Here is a 22,470-nt window from a genome sequence, read left to right as displayed (position 1 = left end):
TTCTGAGCCTGTCAGTTTGCGGCAGACGCAGAACGGTCTGGTTTCTATAGTGAGGAGCTGGGAGGGGAAACAAGCGGGAAGTCAGGAGTAAAGAGCAAGTTCAAAGATGAGGTGGCTTTGGGAGGAACGCCTTTTCCCTGGGGAGCAGAGGGGTGGAAGAAGGGGCAGGGGTGGGGAGAGTCCCCTAGCGGCCCTTACGTGGATACGGAGGGAAAGTGGGACGCAGCTGCAGCTCTGTGGGTGAGGAAATCCAGTGGAGCATGGACGAGCTGAAGAGAGAGAGAGAGAGAGAGAGAGAGAGAGAGAGAGAGAGAGAGAGAGAGAGAGAGAAGAATACGGAAGCGGGACAAGATGGCAGAGGGCGGTGCCTGCATTTGCTGACCATGCCTCTTCTGTCACCTGGGTTATGTCACCTCCACAACTACCACAAGAGGAGCATCTGTTCCTCCATAGTTGGAAACGGTGCCAAACCCGCTTCACCACAGCTCAAGAAAATCCAAAAGGTGCTGAGCGCTGGGAGCAGGAGAGCAGCTGGGCAGGCAGAGCAGGTGGACGGACAGGCAGCTTCTCACTGGGGGATGCGGTGCCTGGAGGGGTACATGTGCCTAGATTCTGCAGGAGATGCTGGCATTCCCCAGGGCATCCCCCCAGATACCTTTACAGAGGAGATTGGAGGAGAGGCAGCCCGGCCCTGAGGCTCCAGACAGAAGCAGCCATTCCAGGGACTAACTCCCAACCTTCAGCAGATCCCTGACCATCCAACCTAAACAGGGGACTGAACACAGTTCTTCATGTGCATGGCCACCACAGTGTTTCTTTCATTTTCCTCTTTTTTTTTTTTTTTGGTTCTTTTTTTCGGAGCTGGGGATCGAACCCAGGGCCTTGCGCTTCCTAGGCAAGCGCTCTACCACTGAGCTAAATCCCCAACCCCCATTTTCCTCTTAATAGTCACTGTGTGTCCTGGAAATGTCTTGTCAGTGGGGCTGCAAACTATTCAAGGTCGAAAGCTGATTTGGTTTTTCTGTTCGGGGCATCTTGTCAAAGGCAGGTGAGAAGATAATGGTTTGTCAAATAAATTAATTAATCAATAACCGAATTCTTAAAAGCACAAAAAGCCAGGTGTGATACAGCAAGTCTGTAATCCCAGCACTTGGGAAATAGAGGCAGGAGAGTCTGAAGGTCAAAGCCAGCCTCACTTATATAAGCAGTGCAAAAGTAGTGGGGTTACATAAGAACACACACACACACACACACACACACACACACACACACACACACACACACACTCTGGTTTGAAGGGGGAAACCATGTGTCCTGTCACAAGAGAAATAGGCAAGGACCACTGTTACTTGATTCCAGCCCAGCGTCTCTGGATCCTTGGAGGACACATGACAGGTGATGGGCGGGCCTTTGCCCTTGGTGCCCCTGGCAGCTGTGGTCCCACACCTCACCTCTTACTGTCCTTCTCTTAGGGTCTCTTCCACCTTAGGCTCCTCCTGCCGCCTTCCCCGGAAGTCTTCCTCTGAAAGGCAAAGGAAAAGGCCTCAGCTTCCACCCTGTAGAACCTCGTTTGGGCCCGTCCCCAGGCTGGGCAGAGGAGCTGCCTTGGCTCTGTCCCTTTGCTTGGATCTTGATGCCCTAGGCAGCAGCATGTGGGTACAGTCAGAGAGGCGAGGGCAACCTGTGTACTGACCTGGCTCTACCACTGAGCTCTGAGGCCTTGGACAAGCCTTCGCCTTGTCTGGGTTTCGGTTTTCTAATCTATTAAATAGGATAGGGGTGATGGGTTATCCAGAAGACCTCCAAGGCCCTCTAGTCTCTGTGTCTGGTGTCTCCCGACCCTTTAAGAGCCTAATAATGAGAGTTCATCCATGGTTGGCCAATAGAGGTCTTTTGACCTCTTATGACCTTTGCAAGGGACTGGGTAAAATGTTCAAGGCCCTTAGACTGACGCTTTCTTTCTTTTTCTTTTCTTCCTTTCTCTCCTTTTTTCCTTCTTTCCTTTCTTTCTGTCTTTTTTTTTTTCCTTCTGGGTTTTCAAGACAGGGCTTTCCTATGTAGCCCTGGCTGTCCTTGAACTCACTTGGTAGACCTTAAAATCACTGAGATCTGCCTGCCTCTGCCTCCCAAGTGCTGCACCCCTGCCGAGTCCCAGACTAAACCTTTCTAACTTATGGTTGTCTGTGTGTGAGCCTTGCCAGTCTATCCCTCATTCCCTAGAGATCATTCTCCAGGAACAGTGCCTGGCACCCTGGGTTCCCCTTCAGGGACTACGGCAAGGGGGTGGCATTGTGTGCACCTCGTGGCAAGGGGGCCACACTTCTGTGGGCCACCTGCCCGCTAACCCTTGACATGTTCCCCAGACTGAGTGCTCCCCTGCTGAGTATTAAACACTCAGGACCTCCTCTTGAAGGGTCACCCATCCCAAGCAACTTGGAGTTCAATGTTCCCTGCCCTGCCTCACCATAAGCATGGCCCTCCACGTCATCCAGGAGGTTGGCCGTGGATGCAGCAGCCCCCAGCCTGCCAGACTGTTCAGGAAAACTATCCCAGAGATGAATAGGTACTGTCACAGCTTGTTCAATCTGCCTGTGCTCTGTCCCAGTAACCCACCAACCTGAGAGGTTTCTCCTACCTTGTCCCCAAACTGCCTAACGGTACCCCTTCCAGGCTCCTCTCCTGGGGTCAATGGACTAGCTATCCAGGCCCGACCCCCTCACTCTGCCCCCATGACTAGGGACAGGGAGAGTGACTTTCTCCCTGTCTTCCTTTAGCTACTCAGCTTTCGATACCCTGGGCCCTGTTGGCTAAGCACGGATGAGAACTTTGGTACGAAGACAGGAAAAGCCAAAAGTGAAAAAAAAAAAAAAAAAAAAAAAGCAGGCCTCTGGAGACCCCCCCCTGCAGGGGACCTATGAACCAGTTCAACTAGCAAAGTTAGGGGATTTCAATGGGAGGATGATGTTTTTCTTCCAAAATTCGGATGACTCAAGGCCAAAAGTAAAGAAGACACAGGAAGGACAGTGTCCCAGGGAAGGAACACTGGAACTGATGGGGGGTGGGGGAACCCTCCTGGTTCCTTGACCAAGGAGGGGCCGTCACAGAGCCACATCCCACTCCCAAGAAATGTTCAGCCCGAATCTCCATCACTGTGGACGGCGCTCCCCACCCCGCCCCAGGGCCAAGCAGAAGGATACGACTGAAGCTTCGGTAAATGTTTCTTCTTTGACTTCCTCATTTTGGTCTTCTCCGAGAAGGCTCGGGCGAGTTCAAACAGCTTCCTGCGCGTGGCTGGGGCAGAGAGACTCGTGAGCCCTTCATGCTCCAGAGAGCCAGAGCATCAGATGGCTTCCCTCCAGGTTTGGGGGCAGCCAGGGCAGCACCAGGCCCCTTGGGTGGGGACTGGGAAGAGGAAAGTGACAGGAATTGCAGACACCAGTGCCACCTAGGGAGCAAGTGCGCCATCCCAGGTCGGCCTCCAGGGGCAGCACAGGCCACCACTAGTCAAGTACACGGCAGCCTGCCTCCAGACCATGATCCGGGTATTCCTTCCCTAGAGACGGACAACCGCGGCTCTTGGCTTTCTTTCCCGCTGCTGCTGCCACGGCCTTCCCGCCCCTTCCCAGCCACCTCCACAGTTGGTCCTAGGATTTCCATGAGTCATCGGAAATTTTTCCCTGAAATAAAACCTTGAACGGATCCAGCCTCATTCCCACTGGTTATGGGTCTATGAGACTGGAAAGGAGAGGATGGCAAAAAAAAAAAAAAAAAAAAGCCGGGAGTGAGAAGAGGTTCCCCTATTCCAAAATGTCTGCCATTCCCACAGAAAGCAGACTCAGCCAGTGACTCCTGTCTGGGCCAAGCCCTCACGCCACAGAGAATGTGAACACTGACACACATTATTTTTCTACAGACAGCTGGCTCAAGAGGATTTAAACTTAATTTGTCTCCAGACTCGGCTGCGGAATAAAGTAAGACAGGAAGGCTGAGGGAACTAGTGATTAAAATGTCACCCGAGTTCACCAAGAGTCAATAGCATTAAAAATCTTCACGGGGGGGGGGGGCTCCCTCCCTCTCGTGAGGCCACGGGGCCTGCCTCAAGAGAGCTGGGACAAAGAGGGGACAAGGAGCAGGACTCACATTTTCCCATGTGTTTCAACTTGTCCCTGAATAAGGCGTCTTCTGACACAGTGGGGTTGGTATCATTGATTCCTGGAAGGAGGAGACACCTGCTGAGGGACCAGGCCCATTGGGTCTCCAAGGTCCCACTAAGAGATTGAGTGAGCAGCCGGTCAAGGCCTTAGGGACGTAGGTCAGAGGGTACCCCTCCATGGTTGTTTCTGTCTTTCTTTTATTACATCAAAAGTGCAGACTTCTTCACTAACCATTGGAGTTTAAGGCAAGTTGCAAGAGTACTTCCTTCTTGCAAGGTGAATTTTCCTCTTCAGAGCAAGTGAGGGCAGTCTTAAGGTCTGCTGCATGTGTGGGAAATCGAGTGACCTTGGGTTCCCAACTTCTCTAGCAGTACCATCTCCTCAAAGTCATGATGGTAGTTTGAAACGAGCTGGTTGGGGAGATCTACATCATAGAAATCCCCTCAGATTGCATAACAGCCTTCTCCTGCACCCAGAGCAGAATGTTAACCATTTGCCGGGACATCATGACCCTCTGTGCATCCTAACTGGTGAACTGAAGCAGAAAGGACAGAGAGCCAAGAACGCCTCCCTGATGCTGAGCTGGAATGAGAGCAGGGCTCGGCCAAGAGTCAGAACGCACCGAGACACCTGTGCGTGGGTCTCAGGGCCCTTCGGCTGCCGCTCACTGTCCTGTAATTTGGCTCCTCCCAAGTCACCTTGCCTGCTAACTTCCCTTTCAGTCACTCCGATCCAGCTCAGCAGCTCCAGTGTCCCTCATTAATTTGGGATCAAGGACAAGAAGCTCTGTGAAAACTCCCAGCTGAACATCTGGTGGGGCCTAAGCTCCTGGCCGCTTGCTTATGAATCAGTTCTGTGGGATTTTCTTTCTCTGAGCTGGGATTAGTGGGGCACCTTACCCTTCTGTCCCTGTCTTCCCAGCTCAACTGTAGGTTGGAGGTTCTGCTCCTGGGAAAAAAGACTGAGTCTTTTTTAATACAGACATGGGATGATGGCAGTAACTGACCCAGGATTAGTCTGGGGGCCGAGGATGAACACAGTCTCTGCTCACACTCCCAACCTCAGCTCCGCTATTGTCTATGCATCCTAGTAATAGTCACTCACCCTCTGGCCTGTCAGCCCCAATGCTGCTGGCACTAGAGGGAAGTCACATGTAGTCTGAAATGAGTTGGGGGCAGTCATAAGAGGGACTGTAAACCCTGTTCTTTTTTTTAAATAAATTTTAAGATTTATGTGTTTATACTTATGAGTACTTTCTTTGTATGTATGCCGCCATGACAGAGGAGGGCATCAGATCCCATTACAGATGGTTGTGAGCCAACATGCAGATGCTAGGAAATGAACTCAGGACCTCTAAAGGAGCAGTCAGTGCTCTTAACCACTGAGCCATCTCTCCAGTCCCTTCTCTGGCAGTTCTTGTCGAACCATTCTGCACACCATGCACAGAATTTCTCCTCTCCACACACGGCAGTGTGTGTCTCAGGGCAGTGTGTGTCTCAGAGCAGACAGTCCTCAGCTACTTAAGTGAATGCACCCTTCCCAGATTAATCTCACCCTGTCTCTCTCCATGAGCTGGATTCAGTCAACATGTACGTCTTGCCTTTGCTGGCATGCTAATTAGGCATTAGGCCTCATTAAGCCAAACCCCACAAGATTCTACGGCCTTCCTACTCCCGGTTGCTATAAGAGACACTACATGGTTCAGTGTGTCCTCTGGTAGTCCAAGATCCAGAAATAGTTGGGAGGCCAGCCAGCCCGAGGTAGGTAGCCTACAGTTCCCAGGACTGCAGGAACCTAGGGTCACTCGCTCACTCCACACCCTTGGTCTGTTTCCTCATCCTACCCCTAAGTTCTCAACATTGAAGAAAAAGTTGAGGTGTGGGCCCACTGAGCTCATCAGGCTCTCTCTCAGGACAGCAAGCTTACCTGGGACAGAGGAGGGAAAGCCAACGTCACTTCCAACGGCCACATTGCTGGATTTGGATTTCTGGGATTCATATTTCAATCGGTCTGGAAAAGGAGACAGATTCTATCAGGGAAGTGAGCTCCAGGGTGCCCAGGGGCACACTGAAGGCCGCAGGAGACTGAATCCCCTGAAGCACACATGAGTACACGAGCGCGCGCGCGCACACACACACACACACACACACACACACACACAAGCACACATCTGCCAGGTCTTGAACTTGTGATAATAGAAACAACTACCCAATAAGCATTTGCAATGTTGGAATGTCAGAATTCGCAGCTTCCCAAGAGTCTAAACCTATTTGATTATATTATTTTAGGGTCTTGATATGGAGCCCCAGCTCTCTTGGAACTCACGGTTCTCCTTCCTCTGTGTCCTTAATGCTGGGTTTGCAGGTATCACTGCATGCACAGCCGAGCCTCTCTCTCTTTTTTTGTTTGCTTATTTGTTCTGTTTTTCAACGCAGGGTTTCTCTGTGTAGCCCTGGCTGCCCTGGAACTTGGTCTGTAGTCCAGACTGGCGTCGAACTCAAGAGATCCACCTACCTCTGCCGCCTGAGTGCTGTGTTTAAGGGTGTGTGCCACCACTGCCTGGCTCTAGCTACGCCATTTTTTTTTTCTTTTTTCTTTTTTTCGGAGCTGGGGACCGAACCCAGGGCCTTCTGCTTGCTAGGCAAGCGCTCTACCACTGAGCTAAATCCCCAACCCCTAGCTACGCCATTTTTATGCTGCCTGTGGGACTGCTTCCTCCAGCCCAACATGCCAGCAGTACAGTTTGCTCCCTCCTCCCCAAACACCTCAGACTCATTCCCCTTCCTCCTCCCTCCTCCCTTCCTCCCTTCCTCTTTCCTTCTGTGACCGTTACAAGATCACCTCCTCAGCCCTGTCTCCAAACCCTACCTCAAAAGGAAAGGCAGCCTGGTTGGGGAACAGGGTGACCCACCCATAGATCATGCAAATACCTGTCTCTAACCTCCTCCATTCACGAAGACTCCCTTTCTGGCACCCATGAAGCCAGTCACCTTGTCCCCAGGGCTCAAGACATGGCGGCCCTCCATGTAGCTAGAGGTAGGTGGGAAATGCATTTCTTTCCCCGTTCCCCAAGCCTAGGCTAACGATGAACTCTGATATGCAGGGCAGGGGAGAAGGCGCAGTGGGCATGCCCTTCTCCCTCTGGCTTCTCAGGTATTCTCAGCCCCCACTGAAACCAGGAGCTCCTGCATGGCCCAGGGAGGGCCAAGCTTAAGCAGGTTAGAAAATGCCTGGCATGCTGGCATCCAGCACAACACCTCCCAAGGCCCGAGGCTCCTGCCCATGTCATTCTCTTCTTGCATGGTGAGGCTTGGTGCCCACCTCTCTCCAGGGCGAGGAGGAAGTCCCGATTCCGCTGCAGCTCCTTCATGAACTCCTCATTCTGCAGGAAGAGAGCGATTCTCTCATCTTCCAGGTACTGTTTCCAGCGGCTGTCCTGGTCGCAGGCCATGGGCCCTGGTGCCACAGGTGGGACTCCCTCTCCACTCATAGGCTTGGAGCCCCCAGGGTGACCCTGAGGAAGAGTGAGCATACACATCACCTACTTAAATCCGTGTAAGCTATACGTGCAGGAGTGCTTCCCCAGAATCCTCCAGCCTCGCAGAGTCCCCTCCTCCCAGTGGGACCCAGTCACTAGCTAGCATTTTCTGTACAGCTCAGAACTGCCCTTGTAGCAGAAGCAGGAAAGACATCAAAGGGACTTTTTCTCCCAACCTAGGGCCACCTCATTCCTTCTTCTGGAACCTAAATCATCCTGAAAATCAATTTGCAAACAGCTCAACCACCTGAGTATGGACTTCCAGTCTCACACTTCTCTCTACACTAGCTGCATGCCCCACCGGCAGGGGGTCCTTCTGAAAGAAGCTTCCACAGAGGGGAAAGTAGCAACCCCACCATTAGCTACCCCATTTCCCTCCCTCGGCCTGAGGTGAAGGCTGCAGCCAGAGAGCCAGGCCAGACAGGAAGCAAGGCTGTGGGTTCACCTTTCTTTCCTTACAAATTCTAATCCACAGAAGCAGCCCTGCCTGAGCTTGAAAACCAAGAAGTAAAACTGGCTGGTGTACCATGACTTAGCCCAGAAGAGATGCTGGACAGGCAGGTAGGGCCTGGAGGTTTGAGAGCAGCCTCTTACCTGAATGCTGTCCATCTGCTGGGGCAGGATTCGGAGAAAGTCATCTGGGAGGTTGCCCAGCAAGGGTGGGTTCCAGTTTCTGTAGCGACTCTGGCTTGCAGGTTGTCCAGAGCCCAGGACATCAATCCTGGGGGATGGGAGATACGGAGACCAAGGAGTAGTCAGGCCTAGCCATAACTCTGTTGGCCCACCACAGGCCCTTGGGCAGATAGAGATCTTACTCAGAGTGTCCAGTACCCTCACTGCCTTTGGAACAAAGGTACAGGGGTGTATTCTGCTGAATGAGTGAATTGGCAGACTGAGAAGGAAGGCAACCAGGCCAGGGGCTCTCTCCTCTCTGGGGCACTCCTCAGTCAGCTCTGCTTTCCTCAGCTTTGGTCTTGGGCTTAGGCCACATTCCTGTCACTCAGTGTCTCTGGTGTGAATGTCAATGTTATGGATTTACATACAGACTTTATGAATGTCCCCTACAGACTGGGGGGTTGGGTCAGACACTTCTGTGCTAGGTCCCTAGCAACACAGTGCTGAACCGTTAAATAATAGTATCCCCCCATCCCCCAACAGCAGACAAGCAGCCCGCCAACAGTCTGTTCTGTCCTTGTCTGCTGAGGAAGGGAGCTCCCCAAGATTCCTGCAGATCCGAATTCCCATTCTAGCTCTACTAGAGCCAGCAAAGGGTAGGGAAGCCTTGGGGAGCCCCTGGTACTTTGTTACAAAATCTCGACCTTGCTGACCTCCTGCCCAGGTACTGGGACACACAGACACACAGACACACAGACACACACACACACACACACACACACACACACACACACACACACACACACCTCCCCATGAGCTGCAGGTTGAACTGCTGGAGGCCACAGTTAGGTTCTTGCCTCTCTTCCCAGACAAGGTGTGCCTGTGCCAGGCAGCCAGGACCTGTCCTGGAGGAGGAAGAGTCTGGATGCCCTGACCCCAGGCTCTATCCCAAGCCTAGGCCTGAAGGAAGCTTGGAGCTGGGCCAGAAGCTTCAGGGCTCCTTGGCAGCCTGCTGCGTGGCAACCGCAGGACACGTGTCCCGCTGAATCAGGGAAATGACACATGGTGAAGGCAGGCGGCTGGGGGTGGTGGGGGCCATGCTGGGCTCAGCCTGGCTTTGATTTGGCCTCCAGCTCCAGGAATCCCTCCACCCCCTCACTGGAGAGGAGCTTTTCCGTCTGCCGCTAACTTGAGGAAATAGCTTCCTTTCCTTTTCTATTTTGGGCTGGTGGCCCGGTGGGTATGAGGGGAGGGCTGGGGCAGCAGCAGACGGATAACCAGCTGTTAAGTGCTAGGAGGAGCTCAACTCACAGCCGGAGACACACAGGGCTATCCAGAGAGGCGCCTGCAGGGGAACCCAGGGCTAGGTTTCCTCCACAATGCTCTGCCACTTACGTCCCTGTCTCAAATTCTGGTTTCCTCCCAAGGCCCATCTGTCAGTCCCACAGACACCACTTCCAGCCATAATGGAAGAAAGCTCATCTAGGCTTCGTTTGTGGCAAGGTCAACACCCCAACACAATTATACCTGGAAGCCAACCAAGATGGCTGCACAGGGAGAATCCAAACTCTGACTGAGACCCTTCTAGCTATTTATTTCTGGGATGCCCACAGGGTGAGAGCTGACATGGGGAGATTTCCTTTTCTTCCAGAGTTTCCCCGGGGCTGCTGGGCACGGGTCCTGGAAAGACTACGACCAGTCATCCTCTTCCAAGCCCTGAGCTGAAGTCATCCTCAGCTGCACCGGGCCAGCCCAGTGCAGGCAGCCCAGCAACTCCATTATGGTTGGAAAGGAATGAGAGAAATGAGCTGCTGAGGTAAAACAATTTCCACACAAAAAGAGCAGGCGGCCTGTGGAGGGGCCTCCTAGGCTGCCAGAGACTCAAGCAGATGAAGGGAAGAACTCAGTAGGGGAGGGGGAAGGAGACGGAGGCCAAGAGGATCTTCAGATACTGAGCTCCCAGAGGCCCCAGACTAGAATTCCTTTCTTTCTTTTTTTTTTATTTATTGTATGTAAGTACACTGTCACTGTCTTCAGACACACCAGAAGAGGGCATCAGATCCCATTACAGATGGTTGTGAGCCATCAAGTGGTTGCTGGGATTTGAACTCAGGACCCCTGGAAGAGCAGTCAGTGCTCTTAGCCGCTGTGCCATCTCTCCAGAATAGAATTTCAAGCTGAGGTAGGTGATGACTTCACACTTACCACAGGATGTTGGACCACCTGACTGGGAAGGATTTCAGACATGCACTTTTGCAGAGGGGGGTTCAGTGGAATCTGGACATGCAGTTCACGTGGGCCAGACCCTGTCACAGGTCACAGAGTTGCATCATTCAAGCAAAAACCTAGGCGAAGGACCCTAGCATTCCAGGTTTGTTTCTCTGGGATGGCCCTGCTCCTCTGGACCCAGCAGGACAGCATCTGAACTCTGAAACTCTGCCCTTGTCACCAGGCTCATCCCAGGGACATGGTGACAGAAAAGGAGCAGATCACTAGCCCTTCTCAAACCTAACCTTTAGTAGCCAAAGATTTCTAGAATACCAGTCTACCAGCGCCCTGCTGTGGTATAGTCCCACAGCGTCTCCTGTAGTTGCGGGGTAAGGTGTGTGCTCGTTGGGAGCTCCACAGGGCCCCTGTGACTGACGCATGTTCCCCTCCACTTGCTCTGATGAGGAAGGAGCTTCTCGAGATGGTCCCCTCTTCCTGCCTCTCCTGTGCATACACCATTTCCTCTGTCTGGAACATATTCCTACTTCAGTTTCACTAAAGTAAGGAGGTGTGGATGTCAGGCCATGACTTGGGCAGCAGCCTCTGGGTCCCCATGTTTGTGGTTCCCCTAAATTCTGACCTACAGGAGAGGGCCCAGAGGACAAGCAACACACACACACACACACACACACACACACACACACACACACACACACACACATACACACACACACTGTAATTTGAAAATATTTAAGTACTTTGGAATAAATGTTATAGCTTGGTCTGTAAAGTCCCCTACAGATTTGTATGGTCGAACTCCTGGTCTCCAGCTGGCGGCACTGCTTTGGGAAGCTATGGGTTCTTTACAGGTGGGAGGAGCTGTCACTAGGGGCAGGCCCAGAAGGGTGCACCTGCCTCTGGCCTTAGACCAGCTCTCTCTGCTTCCTGATGCGCGGTGATGTGAAAGTCCCATAGCCCTGCCCTCTGTTCTGCCACACCTTTCTTGCCAGAATGAACTAAAATCCCTCTCACACCGTGAGCCAAACAAGCCTTTCCTCAATCAAGTCCTTGCCTTCGGGTGTTTTGTCACAGCAACTTAAATGGAATAGGGCATTAAGACCACAAGGACGCAGAAGTCAAGCCAGGTGGTGGTGGCACACACCTTTAATTCCAGCACTCAGGAAGCAGAGGGAGGTGGATTGGTGTGAGTTCCAGGCCCGTCTGGTCTACAGAGCTAGTTCTAGATCAGGCAAGCCTGCACAAAGAAACCCTATCTGGGGGTCGGGTGGGGAGGAGTCAAAGGAAAATCATATAGCTCTGATCTCCCCTAGCCTTGGCCACGGCGACAGCAGGAACCCTCTGAGGCTCAGCTTTGCCAACTGTGAAATGGGCGGGTGCCCTGCTTAAGTACTTAAGTCATTGAGTAAAGGACTGTGGCCGCCTCTGGTGTTTGAAGGGTGTTTGGCAAATGGTAGCTGTTCTTCCTGGCTCTCCAAGTTCCCCACTATCAGTGTTCTGGGGCTCCTAAGATGTATAGAATTGGGGGTCACTATAGCAGTCCCCCCTTGTATCATCTCCTCTCACCCAGTCTGTCATTCTAAGAAACAGCAGCTCCAGGCCAAAGCAACCACACCTCGGCTCTAGCATCAGACAAACACAGAGCCCAGAAAGCAAGCAATTCACATACAACAGACGCCATTGGCGCCGGCTTCATTTTAAGTTTCCAAATAACAAGAGTCTCAAAGCTGAGACAAGTCTCTGGGGTCCTCGCTGTCCACTCTCCTGTCTCCAGTCATCAAACTAGCCCAGAAAACGACACATCTTCACATTGCTTAAAAATCCTCTCAACAGCACTAGCTCAGGGGTGACAGTCATCCCACTGGTGACTGATGGCTACCTGGGGGTTCTGGGTTGGGAGGCATTCTGAGGTTTCATCTTGCCTCAGCAGGAGACAGCACAATGATTAATTACTAACGTGCCCATGTGCTAGGGAAGGGAAGGGTCAGTACAATATTTCCTACCCTTGATTACACATTCCAAGAACCTGGAGGCTGTACCATATTTAATTAACTGTATCCCATAGGCATATGCTGTTATGGCTGACTTTTTTACATGGGTTCCAAACTTGGGTCCTTGTATTTTCTCTGCAGGCACTTTAGGAGCAGCCATTTCTCTAGTTTCCACTTTATTTTTCGGATCGTTTTGCACTGAACCTGGAACTTACCGACTGGCTAAATCAGCTAGCTTCAGGGACCTGCCCGTCTCTGCAATGCCAGCTATTGGTGTTACAGACGTGGGCTGCCGTGCTCAGCTTTTATATGTAGAGGACTAAGAGTTCAAGCCCAAGCCCCCTTGCTTGTACAACGAGCACCCTGCCGACTGAGAGCCACTTCCCCTGTTCCACAGTGTTGAAGTGGTGAAAGTTCTCCCAGAGGTGTCCTGTGAAAATGTCCCTTGCCACCGTACAAGTTTACAGCTAGTAGAATAATGTCTGCTGGGGGGCGGCCAATTTCCCACTGTGGTTTATACAATCCGACCCCTGTCTCCATCTCTACCCACCGTGCTCTGAGACAAAAATGGACTCTAACCGGGGAGGTGGAGTTGGAGGAGCAGTCAGGTAAGGCCGGTCGAACACGTGCATGTGGTATGCTGGCGGCGAATACACAGGCGGGGGCTCTTCCTCAGAGCTATCGGGCTCCAGAGTCCTTTCCAAGATCTGAGTCAGAGACAACAAAGAAAAACATAGTCACAATTATTGATTAGGAGATTAATAATCCATCCTTGAACCTCAGTGGCATTCGGATGAAACCAAGTATAGGTGAGGATGTGTCCGAAGGAGTTTTGTGCATTGCTGCTGGGAGCTCGTGTATTGACACTAACATGTGGCTACCATGACCCCTCAATTATACTTAACAAACAGGACAATGCACTGCCTCGAAGAATGGTTCATGGCAGCAGCATCTGTCCAAGCAATGCTCAAGAGCAGCAAAACAAACACAGGGTGGAAGAGAGAGACAGTGACGGTTGGCGAGGATGGGAGGAGGTGCTAGCGACTCTGGGGCTGCCTGTGGAAGAGGCTTATGGATCTGGGTGCCTATCACGGGGTATGTACGTGCCATGAAACCCCACTGGACTGCACACTTGAGACCCATGTCCTCTGTACTCATCTCTGATGATGACATCATCCATACCCTTCCTTCGTCGAACTTCCACATCTCTTATCTTAACCCCAGTCTGGCAAGTTAAGGTCCATTTTACGGATGAGAAAATTAAGGCCCGGGTGTGTTTTATTTGTTCTGTGGTACCTGGAATTGAACACAGGGTCTCACACACATGAGGCAAGAACTCTACCACTGAGGTGTGGGCCAGTTCTTTTTACTTTTATTCCGAAATAGGGTTTCACTAAGTTGCCCTGGCTGGCCTTGAACCTGTCTCATTACTTCCCTTGGGAAGATGTGAAGAAGAGAGAGTGCCCTCCTCCAACAGTTGTATACCAAAGGCCCAGCCCAGTCCAGCATGGCTGACAACCTCTTGAAAGCTCTGTAGAGCCCCTGAGTTAGCCACCTTCTTGAATACTCCAGCATCTCCCAAATTCATCTGCGGCCAGAGCAAAAGCGCAGACAGAGGGGAGATGACTGTAGGAGAGAGGGCAGGGCTAAAATCACAGGTGACCCTCTAATGCCCCTCCCTGCCTTCCATGAGGGAACAGGCCCAAGCTTGCTGAAGAGCTGGTGTCAGAAGTCAGAGCTGCTCTGACTAAGGTGGTAACGGCCATGTCACAGCTCAAAGGAGCACAGGTCAGGCCACTTCTGATGCTCCTGCCCTGCCTGCTGAGACTCAGATTACAGGCCTGTGAGGCTGAGGTCTGGGCCAACACCACTGACTGGCTCTAGGTTGGAACCTTCAACATGAACCATGGGGTTCACAGTCTCGGCCTTCCCTCAGGCAGCCTGCACACCTAAGTAAGATGCTCAGGGTGAACAGCCCCGTTGCCTACAGTCCCTCTGGACCCTTTCCTCTTCACTGAAAGAGCAGGGCAGGGGAAGGCCGAGGATAGGGTGAAGCCAAGTCCCTGTGATTCAGTGGATATGAATCTGCTCCCCAGAGGCATCTGGGCAGCTCTCTGTCACACACCTCAACCCACCCCACCCCTACAGCTCTGTTCCTACTTCCTCAGAGACCAAAGAACCTGGGAAGGGCTCAGAGGTCCTAACTGACTCAGCCCCTAAGCCCCCAGACCCACTTAAACCCTGGGTTTGTAGAAGACACCCCTAAAGTTGTGTCTCTGCTTCTGCCAGGTCAGGTTCCATGGATATATCTGACCCCTATCCCAGCTGCGCCTAGGACGGACGGGGAGGCAGGCTGGCAGGGACTCCCTGGCAGGGATCAAGCACACACACTGCAGCGCTCTGCACGACAGCCTGACCCAAGAAGGCTCCCGCCCTGGAATGCGTGTTCTTTCCTGTGAGGCGGAAAGTATTTAAACAGATGCTTCTGCAGAAGAAGAATGAGGCCGCCTGGCCGGCCCGGGACGCTGCATTGCTCACCCCACATTCCACCAGGAAGGAGAGGGATGCAGGGTGGGGGATGGTATGAGGAATGGGCTCCTGGTGTATGGTGACACCCCATTGCTTAGCACAGAAGGAGCTCAGCAAGATCCTAGGGTACCCAGAAGGCTGGCTGCTGCCTCCTCTAGCCTACACAACCCCGTTTCTGACAGCTCTTGGCTCTGAGCGACAGGGTTCAGGCCTGGTCTGGTGAGAGGGAGAGGGGAGTTCCATGGGTTTCTTCTGATCTGCGGTGTGCCTCCAGACTCAAGGAGCCCAGGGAGGCAGGTGGGTCCTGAGCCTGTTTACTACAGTGCAGCTTCCTGGAGCAGCAAACGCAGCCCCCAGAGAGGAATGCTGGATAGTGTGGAAGCGGGAACGTGGTGGGCCGGCCAGTTCCAGAAAAGAAAACCTGTAGTCCCAGAGATGGAACCCCAGCATCTTTCTGCCCACCCCCTATATTTCTAGCCACAAGGAACTTTTCTGGCTCTAAAGGTTCTGTGGTCCCCCAGCCTAAATCACTGGGTGATGGGTGCCAGCCAGGTGTTCCCGAGGCTGGGAGGGAGGCAGCCTCTGGGCCATTTATCTGATAGGAGCCTTTTCTCTGTGACAAGGATACCCCTTGAGCCAGCCCACCATCCGTCAGCCTCTAGAGACGGGGCTTTTTCCAGTCAGCAGTTATTGTCATTCTTATTGTTCCTCATAAATTTTCTGCAGCATTTTGCACTGGCCCAGGAGCTGTCTGCTGATGGGTCCAGGCAGGCTTCCAGGCTGGGAGAGAGCCAAGGGTGGCCCAGAAGGGGCTCAGTGTGTGGACAGCAGACTTCCTGGGAACAGAAGTGCAGTACAGAATGGAGGCCTGGGGTTGAGGAAGCTTTGAAGAGGTCTGTGGTGCCACGGGCACTGTGGGCAAAGCAGGAAAGACCCCGCCTCCAAGATTGTCAGGACCAACAGGATCATAGAGAGTCAAAGCATGCGGAGGACTTCCCATCTCACACTGAAAGAATGCATCTACACATGCACACAGGCACATGAACTCACACCTCCTTTCAACGAGAAGCATTTGGATTTCCCAGTGTTCTCTTCACTGACTAATGCAGGCAGGCCAAAGGGATGTTTGACAGAGGAAAACGTGAGAGAAAGTTGTGCAGAGACATTGTGAACAGGGCTGGGGAGATGGCTCAGTTGGTGCTTGCAACACACGTTTGAGGTCTTGGGTTCAATGCACAGCACCCTATAAAGTTTGTGGCCCCCACTAGGGATGCCCGTCCAGAGGGAGAGGAATTCTATCCCCCAAAACAAGGTAGCTGACTCTTGAGAAACAACACTCTAAACTGGTCTCCGGCTTACACACAAACACTAGTAACATCTCGACGCAAACATTCCCCTGTACTGCTATGTGCTTGGGGAGAGAACACCACGCTGGCACAAGTCATCATTGCCCACACAGCTGCTCCATGAAGAGAGAATCCTAGAAGCACTCACTAAGGGAAGGAGGGGCGGGTAGGAGGACCAAAGAGACTAGTCTCTGCAGTCAAATCTGGTCCAGAGTTCTCACATTAACAAGGGTAACTGACTGCTCTCATCGAGTTTGAGAAACAGAAAAGATGCATTTCTGAAGCAGTGGAGATGCCCAGCACAGGCTGGACTCTGGAGAGAGTGGAATTCTGGTGTAGCTTACTTGTCATCCCAGATACCTGAGAGGCAGGGGGATGGAAAGTTCAGGGTCTGCCTGAGCTACAGAGAAAACATAAGTCTCTATGCTCCCCAACACACACATAGGCAAACCCTATGTAAAAAGAGGGCTGGGGGGCTGGAGAGATGGCTCAGTGGTTAAGAGCACCGACTGCTCTTCCAGAGGTCCTGAGTTCAAATCCCAGCAACCACATGGTGGCTCACAACCATCTGTAATGAGATCCGATGCCCTCTTCTGGTGTGTGTGAAAACAGTGACAGTGTACTCATATAATAATAAATAAATAAATAAATCTTTTTCCTTTTTAAGAGGGCTGGGTGTGGCTCTGAGACACAGGGATTGCAGGGCATGTATGAACCCCTGGGTTTAACCTTCAGGACTGCAAAGAAAAAACAGACAAACAAACAAAAACCAAATGCAGTTTGTTCCTATCTTCTGGTCCTTGTCTCATCCATGGGCTCTGGTCGTGATTGCATAGCTCACCCATTTGCCCTGAGAACTGTATGTCTTTCTAGGCTGGAGGTTGGTTGGGCACAGAACTCTTGAATGGAGCTGGAAGAAAAACAGCTACTCACAAGCGTCGGGCCTTGATTGTGACTGGCAGTGCCCTCCACCCTGGAAATAGCTTCCTGCTTATGTGGGTCTGTAGGCTGGAGCTGACAGTTCTGAAATACTCCTCCCAGACCCTCCTCACGCTGCAGCCATGCCCAGCTCCCTGTCTGTAGGGGTGCTCCCCTGCTCTAAGTGGAGGAGGGTATGGAGAACCTTACTGGTCTCTCGCCCCATCTCTGGGATCCTGACAGGTGCTCCCGGGGCCAGTTCACCTCCTTTCTCGGCTCTGCTGTCTCTCCTCTGCTTGTGCCTCTCCTACTCTGGTTCAACACATGATTCCAATCGTGTGAGTTCCAAAAACAGTCTGGTTTGGCTGGCTAAGGTGGCCATGTTGTAGTAAGTCTCCAACCCCAATAAGCCCATGTAAAAAACACACAACGCAGATATAATATTTATAAGCTGCATGCCTAAATTGGGCAGATCGCCCACTACGCTACTCTATTCCTCAGCTGTGAGATTCCTTGTTACTTGTGACTTCTCCAGGCCATGTGGTTCTGCTCTATCTTCCTTCCTCCACTCTCTAAGACCTCCAGCCCCATCTTTCCCTACCATTGTCCAATCACAGGCTCTAGCCTTTATTTGACCAGTTAGAATGGGGGAGAAGTTTCACAGGCAATCACCTGAATACGTGATTCATTCCTCATCCGGGCAGCCTCTCTTGAGAAAACAGAATTAACATCAGAATGCCAACAGCACCAGGGCAACCCACAGCAGTGGTACACAACTTCAGCCCCAGGACTCAGGAGGCAGAGGCAGGCAGATCTCTGTGAGTCCAAGCCAGCCTGGTCTACATAGTAAGTTCCAGGACAGCCAGGGCTACATAGTAAAACCCCTGTCTTGAAAAACTAGTAAGTCTTTCTTGGAAAATACACACTGGAAACTCTAGGCTTGGAACTATGGGGTCAGAGTATTGGAGTGGGGCTTGTATACCAACATTTTAAACAAGCACCTTAGTTCTTAGGACTTTAGCAAGGGTCTTGTACCATCCCTAGTACACCACTGAATAGGTGCTTGATTGCTACCCATAATATTGATCACTACCTGATCTTAGGTTTCCTAAGGGGGGATGCTTGTTGGTTAGAAAGTACCTATTCACCCCACCACATCCCAGCCTTCTGTGGCTGGGGCTGGGAGCACCCCAGAGCCGCTAAGAGAGGCTGGACCTCTCTTGGAGGTGAATTGTCCCAGCCCCTCCTCTACCTCTGGTGGGATGCTGTCCTCCGAGTCCGAGCTGTCCTCGTAGGCGCTGACACCACCCGCCTCCAGGTTCATCTGTAACAGCTGGTCTATGGTGGCATCCACCGCGCCGCTGTTGGCACGCAGCACGCACTCAATGATGTCGTAGTCCATGTTAGGAAACATCGTCTTGAAGTCGTCCATGGCCTGGTTGAACTCCAGGCGGCGCACCTGGCGGGCCGGCCGGCTGTTGTTGAGCTCCTGAGGGGCCGCGCTGCCATCCCCAGTCCCGGTCCCGGCCCCGCGAGCCCCCGTGGCCCCGCCACCGCCGCTGCCGCTGCTGCTCCTGCGAAACAGGCTGGTCATCTTGCGGAGCCGCTGTGGGAGAATGTTTCCAACAAACCGAGAAGCCGTTGGCCCGGGGTCCCTCCGTTGTCGGCCACTTGCTTGCTCCACAGGCTCAGAAGACTCACTCCTGTGCTTCCTCCTGGCGGGAATGCACGGCCCGGGCTAGGGGACAGGGACCAGAGTGGTGGCGGCATGCGGACCTCGGCCAGGCTTTAGATGGACTGCAGATCATCCACATCCTCAAGTCATCCTGGCACAGGGGGGCTGCAACGGACTGATGGTGTCACCTGAAATGAGGGACAGGGTCAGGAGCTGAAGCAAATGAACCTCAACTCTTTGGTGGTGGGGCTGTTAGGAAATGAAGGTGACCCCAACCTAGCCTAGAAAGATCTGCTTCTCTCTGTTCTCCTTAGTTTAGGTGCTGGGGATAGAACCCAGAACTTTGAGCGTGCTAAGAATGTTAATATGTAGACATACATATACACACATATATTCCTTTCCTATTTATTTCTTTATTCTGTTTGTTGTTGTTTTGAGATGGGGGTCTCCTCTAGCTCCTATGGACTTCAAGCTCAAAGTGTAACTGAGGCTGTCCTTGAACTCCCTGTGTAGACCAGGTTGGCCTCAAACTTAAGAGATGCACTTGCCTCTGCCTCCTGAGTGCTGGGATCAAAGGTGTGCACCACCATTGCATGGCTTGCCTTAACTCTTTTTTTTTTTTTTCGGAGCTGGGGACTGAACCCAGGGCCTTGCGCTTCCTAGGTAAGCACTCTACCACTGAGCTAAATCCCCAGCCCCTTGCCTTAACTCTTAATCCCCCTGCCTCAGCCTTCTACAGCCCTGAATCAGCCTTCCGAGGGCTGGGACTACAGGCATACACCACCATACTGAGCTTCCCAAACCCGTTCTGAGGAAACCTGTACATCTAAATCTTGTTCATGCTCCGTCTTGAACCCAGTTCCCTGCCACAGTTAACCTAGCTGGTCCCCCGGGTTAGCACAAGGATGCGCACAGACAGGACTTGAACTTCAAGCGTGATGAGGGACAGAAATCTACAACAGAACACCACCCGGCCCTCTCAGAGCCAGGCATGGGAACGGTAACCAAGGCAATGTCACTGGCAGTGTAGACAAAGGAAACAAGAATGTCTGAAAGCACTCTGAGGGCTGGGGTTGCCGTTCACCCAGTGCAGTGTTAGCCTCGCAGGCATGAAACCCTTAATTTGATTCCCGCCACAGAATAAAACCTGACCTGGTGAGGTATGAGTGTAAGCCCAGCACTCCCAGCTCTTGAGAGGCAGACACCAGAGAATTAGGAGTTCGAGGTCATCCTTGAAGTTTTTGGTTAGCTTGGACTGGATAACTTGTCAACAAACAAACAAACAAACAAACAAACAAACAAACTTGGAGTTAGTGAGGTGGTTCAGTGGTAAAGGTGTTTTTCACAAAGCCTGATGACCAGAGCTTAATCCCAGGGATCCTCATGGTGGAGGGAGACAACCGACTCCAACAAACTGTCCCCTGACTTGTAGAACAGTGCCTGGATCTCACTCTGTAGCCCTACCCCCTGTCTCCACTGTCCCCAAGCTTCCTCTGCCTCTGCCTCCTTACTGTCACATGCGGCTCCTCTCAGGGAAGTGTTAGCGACAAGCCAAACGCAAACCTAGTCTCTGTTTTTCTAGGATGGGAGACATGGCTTTAACCTACGGATGGAGAAACCGTCCTGTGAATAAGTCCTTGTCACACTCAGAGTGGCGGTGCGCTGACTGGCCTGACAGAAAGGATAGGATCAGAGGGAAGCAGGGAGGCCGCCCCACCCAGGATGGGAAGATCCACCAATGCTATTAACGACACACACCTTCAGGTCAAATCTCATCCTTAGGAAGTGGCTTCAAGCACCTACAACACTGAGGTCCTCAAAAGGACATGAACTTTCTTTTGTTTGTTGGTTGTTCTTTCTAGATAGGGTTTCTTCATGTAGCCCTGGCTGTCCTGGAACTCTCTCTGTAGACCAAGTTGACCTTGAACTCACAGAGATCCACCACCTACCTTTACCTCCCAAGTTCTGGAACTAAAGGCATGAGCTTGTGCCACCGCCACCCCTGCCTGGCAGATATAATATTCTTAAGGAATCCTATTCTGGGTGCCTGCCTATTTCCAGGGAGGTGGATTGGATGTGATTTTAAAATCTTTTTAAATTACATTGTGTGTGTGTGTGTGTGTGTGTGTGTGTGTGTTGACACACATGTGGTCAGAGGACCAACTCCTGGAGGTTAGTTCTCTCCTCCCATGAGGGCCCTGAAGATCAAACTCAAGTCACCACTCTTATTGGTGAGTGAAGAGCCTTTCCGTGCTGAGCCATCTTGCTGGCATATTGTCTAGTTTTTTGTTTGTTTGTTTGTTTGGGGTTTTCGGTTTTTTTGTTTGTTTGCTTGTTTTTAAAAAGACAGGGTCTCATGTAGTCCAGGCTATCCTTGAACTCACTATGTAGTTAAGGATGATCTTGAACTCCTGATCTTCCTGCTTTCTCTTTCCAAGTGCTGAAATTACAGCGCTATACCACTGTGCCCACCTAACAGGTTGGATTTGAAAGTGGAAAATTGGGGCTGGGGATTTAGCTCAGTGGTAGAGCGCTTGCCTAGCAAGCGCAGGGCCATGGGTTCGGTCCCCAGCTCCAAAAAAAAAAAAAAGTGGAAAATTACAGACACACAGGCTCTGAATAGCTCGTGGACACTGAAGTCCCTTCGTGCCCTAAGAGAAGTCACTTAATGAGGTCATGTGCCCACACCTGTGTAGCTGTGCCATCTGATCCTCATACATGCTACCATAAGTATGAGCTTAATTTGCTAGTAATTAAACCATAAATTCTACTATACCAATACTTTTATCTACTTAATGGCACATTGTGGGCGTCGTCCCACATCAGGACAGAGACCCACCTCATCATGCTACATGCAACTGAGTGAACCAGGATTTACCATCCCACTCCCTCAATTTCCTGCCTACCCAGAGGAGCAAGTCCCAGCCAAGGGAGGCCAAGTCATGTTGTGAGAATGAGTCCAAGAAGGAAAACCATATATGGCCTCCTTTCCCTTCCTGCCCACCCCTATGGTAGGATGTCTGAGACAATTCAGTGGTTCTGTTAAAAGTGCTCCCCTCTGGGCCACCAGGCCCCAGAAGCCAAGCCCTGATGATATTAGACGTAGGGTCAGAGGCTCTGGTTAAGGCCCTTGGGAATACAGCTACCACCTTCCTGCTCCGAGTGTAATTCAGCCAGAAAGATTAGCAACCAGGCTTGTTGCTCTGCGAAGGGCAACTCCATGAAGAGAAAGGAGAAAAATGGCGGGCTTGCATTTATCCCATGAACCCTCTCTCACAGGTCCCTTGGCTTCTGGGTCTCTGAGTGTTGAGACACCCTTGAAAGGCGTTCTGGAACTGTTTACTGGGCCCTGCTCTTAGGGGCTTACACTGTTTCCATGCAAAGGAAACAAAACTGGCCCTAGGCCTGTGTGAGAGTGTGGCAGACTGCCCATGAGGCTGGGGTAGGGGTATGTGGCTGCACTGCCCATGGAAGGGAG

The 22,470-nt window shown here is 51.9% G+C and overlaps 1 protein-coding gene across 5 annotated transcripts in view; it reads right to left on the bottom strand.

Moving 5' to 3' along the window:
• The window catches only part of Cuedc1 (CUE domain containing 1), a 95,117-nt gene that overhangs the window by 2,444 nt on the left and 70,203 nt on the right, over positions 1–22,470 (bottom strand). For 3 of the 5 annotated variants that reach the window (NM_001013971.1, XM_063269100.1, XM_063269101.1), the window contains exons 2-10: positions 18,570–19,180; positions 13,104–13,231; positions 8,287–8,413; positions 7,476–7,668; positions 6,081–6,164; positions 4,141–4,212; positions 3,198–3,291; positions 2,465–2,523; positions 1,452–1,522 (exon numbers count right to left, since the gene is read on the bottom strand). In NM_001013971.1, the coding sequence (NP_001013993.1) occupies positions 1,455–1,522; positions 2,465–2,523; positions 3,198–3,291; positions 4,141–4,212; positions 6,081–6,164; positions 7,476–7,668; positions 8,287–8,413; positions 13,104–13,231; positions 18,570–18,911 (1,167 nt within the window). In that variant the 5' untranslated portion in view covers positions 18,912–19,180 and the 3' untranslated portion in view covers positions 1,452–1,454. Of the gene's footprint in view, positions 1–1,451; positions 1,523–2,464; positions 2,527–3,197; positions 3,292–4,140; positions 4,213–6,080; positions 6,165–7,475; positions 7,669–8,286; positions 8,414–13,103; positions 13,232–18,569; positions 19,181–20,144; positions 20,167–22,470 lie in introns of those variants that run through there. The other 2 variants (XM_063269099.1, XM_063269098.1) reach the window with 2 other exon arrangements.

This window comes from Rattus norvegicus, chromosome 10, assembly GCF_036323735.1.
Source record: "Rattus norvegicus strain BN/NHsdMcwi chromosome 10, GRCr8, whole genome shotgun sequence".
Lineage (NCBI taxonomy): Eukaryota > Metazoa > Chordata > Mammalia > Rodentia > Muridae > Rattus > Rattus norvegicus.
This window is presented reverse-complemented; position numbering and strand designations above follow the sequence as displayed.